Source organism: Meleagris gallopavo, chromosome 30 (genome assembly GCF_000146605.3).
Source record: "Meleagris gallopavo isolate NT-WF06-2002-E0010 breed Aviagen turkey brand Nicholas breeding stock chromosome 30, Turkey_5.1, whole genome shotgun sequence".
Taxonomy (NCBI): Eukaryota; Metazoa; Chordata; class Aves; order Galliformes; family Phasianidae; genus Meleagris; species Meleagris gallopavo.
Window position 1 is genome coordinate 2,488,893 of NC_015040.2, and position 10,141 is coordinate 2,499,033.

Consider the following 10,141-nt stretch of genomic DNA (forward strand, 5'->3'; position numbering starts at 1 on the left):
GGGCACTCTGGGAGTTGTAGTCCCGGGAGAGGGGGGCCGTAAGGCGGCTGCGGTGTTGAGGCTGTGTTTTATCCCGTGTTGCGGCAGGACGGCGTTCAACAACAACATCAGCACGGCCTATGAGGTGCTGGGGGCCGGCGGGCGGCGGCGGAGACTGGGTGTGGATGGGCGGCTGTACAGCGAGCTGCTGCGGCGCATCTGTCAACATGGGGACACACCCCAGGAGGTGGCTGCTGCATTGCTGCAGAGGGTGCAGTGCCGGGACCACGAGGCTGTGCCCTTCGATGTCTTCCGGTACGGCGTCCTCACCTGCTTTGTGCTGCTGGAGTTTGTGACCAAGGCACGGATGCTGTATGATGTCCTGGATAACGGTACCGGTGTGGCAGACAAGAGTGTCTGCCAAGCTGTCCTGTGTACATTGGAGGAGGCACTGGGAGCCAGTAGCCTCTCTGTGCCTGTCCGTTATCTGGAGGCAGGCTCCAGGTTGGGGCCAGACTGCTTGGCCTTGGCCATGGACCGGGCACTGCAGGAGAGGAAGCTCAGCACCACTATGAGCAGAGAGGAATTCCTGAAGAAAGCTACAGCCTTATTTGTTGCAAAAGTGAAACCTGTTGAGTAATGTCCAGGAACAATGTGGGAACAACATTTGCTGGATTCCCTACATGGTTCAAACAGCACTTTGTGTTGAGGAGAAGGCTCTACTCCCTGAAACTGGCTGGGCAGCGAGGCTTGGGTGAGCAACTCAGGTGAGCCCTGAGTCTGCTTGATGAGAGACTGCTGATTTCCATGCTCCATTTCTTGCTCTGAGCAGTATCAGTGCCCACTCACCTCTAGAGCTTGATGTTCCCATGTCCTAGTGTGCCTCTCCTGAATGTAGCTCCTCTATTTCCAGCTGGCATCAGTAAGCCTTTTTTTAGGCATTAAGTGGGAACTGTAAACTTTAGGGCAGTTTTAGTAATTAAAAACAATGCAGAGTTAATTAACTATGGGTCTGGATCTCCAGCTATACTGTGGTGCCATTCTAGCCCTGATGATGCTGTGTTTGTGCAGCCTCAGTGGGGAGCTTTGCCTTTACGTTTGGGTTGTTTTCATCCCTACCTCTGAAGTATGAAATAATGCGTATCTACCTTGCAGCCTATTGTGAGGACTCGGAGGCAAACACAGGGTTGATGTGAAGCATGAAATAAAGCATTACTTGACAGACAAAATGTTTTAAATGCAGAGAAGATAAGAGGCTGGGAGGAGCTGCTTGCTGGTGATGGAAAGCTGTTGGCAAGCAGCTGCTCTCTTGCCTTGTTCTGTGTTTACCAAACCGCCTCCAGCTCTGCAATCCAGATGCTGGAGATGAAAGTTCATACTTGAATGGCAATTTTCGCAAGGAAAACTGTGGAGTGCTGCTGATGTGGGACTTATAGCACCAAAAGACAAAAACAAACTTCATTCCTTTAGAGGCCGCTTTGCTTTTGAGTTGTGTTGAGCCGTACGAGTATTTATTTGAATTTATCTCTTTTAATTATGCTGTGCAATGATTGATTTACAGTCAAACATTAAAGCTTTTTCTTAATTTTAGTTTCCAGTTTCTGTACTGCTTGGTGTCAATGGCAGCACCATCCACAACGGAGGGTTTGTTAAAGGCGCACGTGGCACGTTAACCCAGCGCTGCTCTCACGTGGTACCTCAGCGCGGAGGCTGCCGGGAAATGGCCCGCAGCCCCGCGCCCCCATAGGCAGACGACGTCGTGGGGGCGGAGCCCGCTCTATTCCCCGACCCTTCTCCTGACAGCATTTTGATAGGTTGACGTCGCAGAGGGGCGGAGCCTGATTAGGCCTCACCTCCTCTGAACGAACTACAGCTCCCGCGATGCATTGCGCGGCTGCGCTTGGACCGGCGCGCGGAGCTGCCGCTGTGTCCTCCCTCTCTTCGCCCCCCTCGCGCTTTCCTGCGGCCGCTTTTGAGCCTACGCAAGCCCCCGGCTTCAATTGCGGCCTACCCGGCTCGTCGGGATGGCGCGGTCTGTCGTGCCCAGCTCACAGAAGGCGCTGCTACTGGAGCTCAAAGGGCTGCAGGAGGAGCCCGTGGAAGGGTTTCGGGTCAATTTGGTGGACGAGGGGGACCTATACAACTGGGAGGTGGCCATCTTTGGCCCCCCCAACACCTACTACGAGGGCGGGTATTTCAAGGTGAGCGGCTGGGAAGCACAGGGCAGCCTGCAGTGTCGGGTGAACCGGCGTCCTGTGTGGGAGATGCCGTGGTGGCACGGAATGCTCGGTGTCTGGGTTTGAACTGAGGAGATGGGGGTTAGAAGAGAGTAAAAGAAGTGTGTTCTGTTGGAGGGATGCAGGTGCGGGAGAGTCGACGGGAGAGACCTGAGGGGAGTGGGGAGGGCTAGGCGTGGGTTGTGGTGTGAGGGAGCAGTTGGGGGTGGCTCAGGGTAGGTGCCAAGGAGCGTGAGGGGTGCTGAGGACCAGGGAACTGGCCAGGCTTGTCGCTGGAGCCTTTGGACACTGTGGCTTATGGAGTTGGGCTGCTTTGGGGGGCCTGACAGGAGGAGCTGCCAGCACGGGAGAAGGGAGCTAAAGTGCTGGTGTTTGCTGCCAAACTGCATGGGGATTCTTGTAGTGGAAAGGGGCTTTTGGCACCCTCAGAGGCTGCTCCCTTCTTCCCCCCCTTGACTTCTCCATGTGGGTGTGGGAGAACTTGGGATTGTGTGTTCCCTCTACCAAGGGATCGCAGGCATCACCAACAAACCAGGAGGGAAGGGACAAAGGACTCCGTGCTGTGTGGGATGCGTGGCTCAGGCAGCTTTGGTGTAGGGCAAATGTTGTGTTTCTTTTGGGGGTTTTGAGTGCCTGGCATGACTGTGTGCAGTTCCTGTAAAAGGAATGTGTGTACATGTTCTTCCCAGTTGTTGTGCAACCCATGTAGCTGTTTTCTTCCTGCCTCCTCTGCTCAGGCTGATTTGTCTCTTGCTCTGCTGGCAGGGTGGGGGTGTGCCCAGATGAGTCACCATGGGGGTCATCAAGTCTGATCCTCCAGAGTGAGGTATCCTCTCTTCACTGACACATTTCCCTGTAGCCTTTACCTGAGGCTCTGAACTCTCACATTTCAGCAGCTCACGCTCCTGTTTTGTGCTGGAGTGTTCCCAGGCTCAGTTCTGTTAAGTGGTGATAGAGGAGAACTACGTGAGAGAGAGGGCAGTGACAGCATCTGCACGTTCACGTATAGCAAAGCACAGCTTCATCCAGAGCCCCCTCGGGGAGGGCTTTGCCTGTGGATGGTTTTGTTCTTGTCCTCGGTCAACAAAGGGGATTATTCTGCCAAGTTCAGCTGTTTGGCCCCAGTGCAGCGCAGGCCCTGGTGTTGTTTGTGCTGCCGTGGGCCACGTGGAGCTTTGTGTGCACACAAAATGTAGTTAACCCCAGCTTCCATTCTCGCTGCTTCTTTCCACCCTTCTGCGTTGCATAGAGCAGGCAGATGAAGGGCTGGAGGAAATGAGCTTAATGAGGCTCCTATGACCTGCACTGAGTTCAGCCTGTGGCAGAGGACCCACCATCCCCTGTGAAGTGCCATGGAGAGTGGCAGCAGATGGACACAGGGCCAGATGTGGGACTGGGTTGCTGGGATGCGACCAGATGTCCCTCTATGCTGATCCTTTAGTGGCTGTTAGCTGGCAGTGGAGTTTGGCAGTGCTGCGCATTCATAAGGCTGTAATTCCAGAAACAGCCAAAGTGTCTTTTGCAAGGACTGCTCTGAACAGGGCCTGCACTGGGTTCGTAGGTGTTTTTCTAGAGAGGGTGAGAGCAGTGATCCCCAGTTACCATTGAATTTTTGCTGAGCAGAGCCATTTCAGTGGCACTGTTGCTTAATGTATCTAACTCCCAAATTTTCATTTACGACTAATATTCGGAGTTCTTGTGTCTTCAAGCTGAATTTCATGTTGTTTTTGTTATTGTTTCTGATTGTTGACTTTTTTTGTAACAGTGACTAAACCTCATTCAGGAAGTTTGCTTTCAGAGCCTGGAAATGCCCAAAATGTGGCTGTTAGCCCATTCCAGGGAGGATGAAGATGCCACCATGCACAGTATAGGCTTCCTCAAAGGCCAGCAGTGAGTCTGTTCTCTTGGCCTGCTTTGATCAGTTCATTCAAGCAGGCCACTGCCTGCAAGAGAGCCTGTTTAGTGTTCTGTTGTTTCTGCTGGCAATGGACGTGGGCCGCTGCGTGATCTTCATCCACACTTATTTTTAGTGCCTTATCTATGCAGTATGGCTGGTTTAGACTTGGTCTCTTTTTTCAGTGTCGATGAGCTATTTTTAGAGGTTCAGTGTGTTACTCAGAGCACCAAACACCCGATGCCTCTTCCCTGTTAAGCTCTGAAGGGTAAACACTCTTCTTCCTCATTGCTCAGTTGTAGCTGTGCCCTTGTGTCAGGAACAGGGGAACAGCCTGGGGTTCATAGTGCTGGTTTTGTTTGGATGTTTTGCCTCAAGTCCCATTTACCCTCCTGCAAACATCCAGCCCTTCCATCACTGCTGTTGATCGCCTGGAAGCCGTGTTGTTGCCCACCATGGATGAACCAGGTGGGACAGACCTGCACATCAGGGCACCGGTTGCAAAAGTAGGGAGGATGGGGAATGCTAGCAGAGGGTGGAATTTGTTTCTCAAGGGGTTAGGTGAGAAAAACATCCGGGGAGTTGCCTGTGGTGTCTGTTTGTTTGCCAAGCAGCTTGGTTGCTATTTCTGCTTGGAACATGTGACCAGTGCTCGGCAGCTTCTCTGTCCCCTCCAGTCTGCAAACTCATTCCAGGCCTTGTTTTGCCTTTGAGATGAGCCTGCCCACCTTGATGGCTGCCTCCCCTCTTCTCAGCACTGTTTTCTTCCTGCTGTAGCCAAGCATCAGCATTCCACTCTTAGCAGAATCAGTGTGATTGTCGTGCCAGCAGCCTCTGGACTCTGCTGCAGTTTGCTGACTGCTCATGCCTCTGCTCTCACCTGTCAGCCTGCTTCTCCTCCTTGATGTGATGTAAAGAAAGGAGGCTTGCTGACTGCAAACACGTGGGCCTTTGGGGTTAGGCCAGGCCTGAGAAGTGGGGTGGCTGGGCCCTAATCACCCACTAGTGGCACAAGGAGAGTAATTCACCTCCTAGTGGCCGCCAGCCAGCACAGACTGTATCTGCAGTGCAGGGGGGTTGACAGAGGCTTTTTTACCTTGGTGGTAGTAGGAGTTATGTGGCCTCTTTCCCTTCCTTTTCAGAAACTGACAGTGATGACTTTCTATCATTTCCATGCAGGCTCGTCTCCGATTTCCCATCGACTACCCCTATTCTCCCCCTGCGTTCAGGTTCTTGACCAAAATGTGGCACCCCAACATATATGAGGTAGGTAGCCTGGAACAGTCTGAGAGCTTCTTGTACAGACAGAGAAAGATGTGTCTTTCAAGCCCTTGTCATGAGCACAGCACTGGAAACTCTGCACCTGTAGAATTTAGTGTCTGGTATTGGAAACACATCTGACTGAGGCTTTTAGGATTGCTTGTCCCCTATCCTGGAACTGGTTCAAGTTAGTCAGGCTTGAGGGTTCCATGCTTATGCAGCAGGGACATGGTGCTTGAGTGAAGGGTTGATGCAGAGCAGTGGCTTGCTGGACCCCACAGCAGTGCAGCTGCTGTCTGAAGCCATCGAGGAACACCAGGAAAGCTGCGCCACGTTTTCAGTGTCAGCTGGTGGCTTAGCAGCCCCATCTGTATCATACCAGCAGTCTCAGGGTGCTAATCCAATGCCTGAGAGTGCAGACAGCGTGTGGTAGGGACAGCCCCTTTCAATATCCCATCCAAAGTAACAAAAGCACAGACTGGGGCTTCCTCACATGGCTTGAGCCAAAGGGAAGAGCAGTCAGGATGCTGGGACACAGGACGAGCTGCTTTTGGGGCAGCAGCCCCTCCAGATGCTATTTTTCTGTGTACTTTCAGACCGGTGATGTCTGCATCTCCATCCTGCACCCACCAGTGGATGATCCACAGAGTGGGGAGCTGCCATCCGAGAGGTGGAACCCCACACAGAATGTGCGGTACGGGCAGGGCTGGGGAGAGTGAGTGAATGGGGACCCATGGGAGGCTGCTGGCATCCGTTGGGTTGCAGGCAGCTGCTGATCTGCCTTGGTTCTTATTTGCCCATGTCTCTTGGCTGCCAGGACCATTCTTCTGAGCGTGATCTCACTGCTGAATGAACCCAACACGTTTTCTCCAGCCAATGTGGATGCCTCCGTGATGTACCGCAAGTGGAAGGAGAGCAAAGGGAAGGATCGGGAGTACACAGACATCATCAGGTGTGTGGGGAGCTGGGCTGAGACCCAACAGCACTCCTGTAGTCTTGAGAGGGGTTTACTGAGCTGTGGTTGTGTAGTATGTGGGATAGTGAGATCCTGAGGGCACAGCCTGTTCGGTCTTATCTGCAGGCTGGTTGGGTAGAAGGATTCTGGCTCTGAGTGTGGCTCTGGAGGAGCAGTTTGGCTGTGTTAAGTGCTCAGCTTTGTTGCTGATGTGAGCCCTGGCTCTTTTCAGCTCTAAAGCTGAGGGTGTGGGTATGCAGCACTGCATTGCTGCCAGGTCTGTGGTTTGGGACTGGCCAGCCTTGGCATGGCAAGAGGGGCCCTCAGAACATGGAACACTCCCACTCCTTTGTGGTGAGCGTGAGCTGGTGCACAAGAGGGAAAGAGTTCTGTCAGCTGCATCCCCAAGCTGTGCTGTGCACAGCCTCTGTCCTCACCCCACCTGCTTCTTCCCCTCCAGAAAACAAGTCCTGGGAACAAAGGTGGATGCTGAGCGGGATGGCGTGAAGGTCCCCACCACACTGGCAGAGTACTGCGTGAAGACCAAGACTCCAGCCCCAGATGAGGGCTCAGACCTTTTTTATGATGACTATTACGAGGATGACGAGATGGAAGAGGAAGCAGACAGCTGCTATGGTGATGAAGATGATTCTGGCAATGAGGAATCTTGATGGCCCTCTGGCACTGCAAAAAGTGCTGTAAACTACTGAATTTTACCTCAACTAGGACGAACTGGTTTGAATTTAGGATCTGTCAGCCCTGAAATTAACTCTACCTCACAGGGAGACTGTTCTGCTGTTGTAAAGGAAACCCCACCGCTGTCTTTGTAGGGAAAAAAATAATGCAAAAAACAGAAACAAACCCTATTTTATAAACTCACTGAGTGGGGGTGGGTGGGGAATGGGAAAGTCGTGTTGGGGGCATTTGCAAATGCACAGAAACCAGGGAGCTTGTGCCTCTGGCTGGGTTGAGGAGTTACTGGGAGGCTGGAGTTGACTGCCCCTTGTTTGGACATCAGCTCTTTTTGTGGAGGCTGTGAAGCTGGTGAGTGGTTGCTTTGGTAGGAAGCATGTAAGATTTGGTGTGGCTTTCTACAGCCATTAAGCTGTCCGAATGGGAAGGGCTGCAGGGTGGGTACAGCTGCCCCTTCTCTGGGGCAAGGCTGTCCTGCCTGCTCAGGACTATCCCTTGTGGGACCCTTTTTCTGCCCTTCCCACACTGCTAGGGCACAGGCTTGGGCTGTTTGTAGCTTTTAACTAGTTAAGGGGATGGGATAATTTGGAGTCTTTCTGCTTCTGTTTGTTTTGTTTTTTTTCTCTTTTTTGGAAACTATTTAATAAAGTACTTTAAGGGAACAGCTGTGTGGGTGCCTGAGGCCAACTTTGGGTGAGTTCAGGGCTGTGTCAAAGGCTACATATGGGGCTGGGGGCGTTCCTGCAGTAACCCTCATCCCTGCTTTCCTCTGCAGAGCAGGTAGGCTTTACTGAGAGTTTGCTGGGCTCAGGCAACTCTATGTGCCCCAGATCTGCCCAGGCAGCACCCATCTGCCTAAACTTGGAGCTGTGCCCTCTTGCTGCCCGGTCTTTTGCTGGTTTCTCTGATGTGGGTGCAGCTGGGCAGCACCCCAAGCCTGCAGGCCAGGAACAGCTGGGCTGTGTGCCTTGCTGGGGCTGTGTTGGCTTCTGCCGTGCTCGGACCTGCGCCTCATCGGGCTGGGCTGGGGGGGGAGGAAAAACATTGCTGCTCATTTCTTGGGGCTGGGGCCTCTGTGTCCCCCGCCTCAAATCATTAATGAGCAAAACTTCCCCTTGCCTGACACTGTGCAAACCGGATAAGGATTTGACTGACTGCTGTGCCTGCACATGGTCAATGCACGTGCATTGCTGCCTTAGGAAATCAGGTTAAAAGGTGGATAGGATTATTATCACTTTAGTGGGGCTAGCACAGGGCAGCACCAGCCTGAGCTGCAGCTTCCAGATCAACCAAACCCCTTCCTTACCCTAGGGGGTTGCTCTGTGCATTGCAGGTGTGTATCCTACATAGAGGCAGCCGCTTGGAGCTGTGTCTGTGGGCTCCCACAGTGCAGGAGAGGAAAGCAAACAAATAGGAGGGGGGGGGGGAGGGCAGCCAGGCAGGACATGGTGGTGGATGGAAGCAGAGCTTTGGAGGGAAGAGGAACTCCAGGAAGATTAAAGAGTTTACAAGAACAGGCATCTCCCCACGGGGAGAACTGTGGGGAACGGCGTCAGAGCGTGCATTGTTTGAGTATTTCCTGCCTCCCCCCTTCTCCTGCAACCTCTGCCCTCTGTTAGGTGTGAGCTCCAGGGTTGGTTCAGCTGAGAGTCACTGCCCAGGGTGGGGGAAGGGGATTCAGGGACAGAGCTGCTGCCCTGTGGAGGCCCCCTGCTCTGCTGATCGGAGCCGAAGCACCTGCCTGTGCTGTGTTATCGCCTGCCCCAGTGCCTGGTGCTTATCGGGGAGCTTCAGCTGGGCTGGAAATGGGGACTCTGAGCCCCAGCATAACCCAGAGCAAATGGAAGATGCTGTCTGAGCTGAGAGCTGTGTGCTGGGGGCCCACTGCTACCAGCCAGGTCCCAGCATGCTGGGCAGCCAGTTTGCCTTGGCAGGGACCCTGCTGTTGTTCTCAGGCCTCCTTTGTCTCAGCTTCACCCCCTGGGCTGGGGAAGTGCTGCCTGATTCCCTTCCCATGTGCTCAGCCGTGGCCCCGGCTCACCCCAGTGCCTCCAGTGTGGCCGTGGGGACACCCGGTTCCAACTGGGGACCCTACGGTGGTCGGGTGGCGGTGGTCACCGCCTCCATCTGCCATTCCCTGAGCACAGGCACAACCCGTGGGACCCCGCAGGTCCCCTTGCATGGAGGAGACCCCCGGACCACAAATATTAAGGATTAACGCAGGTTCAAGGGCAGATAACAGCTCTGTAGGGTGAATTCTGGGCTCCTTCATCCGTCCCCAATGCTGCTCCGCTCCGAGGTCAGCTGGGAGGTTTGAATGGATTCCTCCAGCCCGGCCCTACGGACACCCCGTCCCCATCCCCGCTATGTTCGGTACGGGTTGGGGTCAGCTGGAGTTTGCCCACGGGCAAGCCGCGCTCCGCAAACAGCACAGAGCAAAGGGCAGCCGCCGCTACTCGGTCGTTCTCCCCGGCCAAGCTCCCTCCGACCGCGTTCCGTGCTGTTTTCCTCCCCTCGGTTCTGCCCTTCCCCACCGCCCGCGGATGGCGGCACGGGAGCGCGCCTCGTTCGGCTCCGCGGGGCCGCGCACTGCCCCCCCCCCACCTTGGGGCCCTCCCATTGGCTGCGTGCCGCGCGGAGGGCGGAGCCTCGACTGGACCGGCCCGAACCGGCTCTCCCCGCAGGGAATGCGAGGCAGAAGGGCGCTCTCTGAGCCCTTCTCTCTGATTGGTCAGATCTAGCTGAGGGGGCGGGACAAAGCTCCTGAGCGGCGGAGCTATTGGTAGAGGGGTGCGCCGATGTGGGCGCGGTCCCGCAGCTCTGTCCTTCCCTCCCTCGTGACCCGGCGCGGCTCTTATAGTGGGCGGTGCGGGGCGGTGCGGAGTGCGGGCGGAGATGGCGGCGGGCGCGGACGTGCGGTGCGCGGTTCTGGCGCTGCTCGTGCTCGGCTTGTTGGCGACCGGCGGCGATGCTACAGGTGCGGCACCGGGAGATGGGGCGGGAGGGCTGGATGCGTGGCGGTGAGGCGGGATGGGGTTGGACGTGAGCTTTATAGGGGGTGAGATGCTCCCATACCTCCGGTCCGGGGGTCATCAGCTCCGGGATGGGAAACCCGCTCCTAGG

General features: G+C 55.0%; 2 protein-coding genes across 2 annotated transcripts; both read left to right on the forward strand.

Moving 5' to 3' along the window:
• Nucleotides 1-4: 4 nt before the first annotated feature.
• TPGS1 (tubulin polyglutamylase complex subunit 1) lies at nt 5-1,569 on the forward strand (the record flags this gene model as incomplete). Its single annotated transcript, XM_019609962.1, has 1 exon — nt 5-1,569. A coding segment is annotated over one exon (615 nt), but the record flags the coding sequence as incomplete, so codon positions are not given.
• A 286-nt stretch (nt 1,570-1,855) lies between these two features.
• CDC34 (cell division cycle 34) lies at nt 1,856-7,684 on the forward strand. The gene is made up of 5 exons (XM_003213229.4): nt 1,856-2,180; nt 5,290-5,376; nt 5,967-6,064; nt 6,188-6,322; nt 6,786-7,684. Exons 1-5 carry the CDS (start codon nt 2,004-2,006, stop codon nt 6,994-6,996), a joined length of 708 nt encoding a protein of 235 aa, XP_003213277.1. The 5' UTR covers nt 1,856-2,003; the 3' UTR covers nt 6,997-7,684.
• Nucleotides 7,685-10,141: the final 2,457 nt, after the last annotated feature.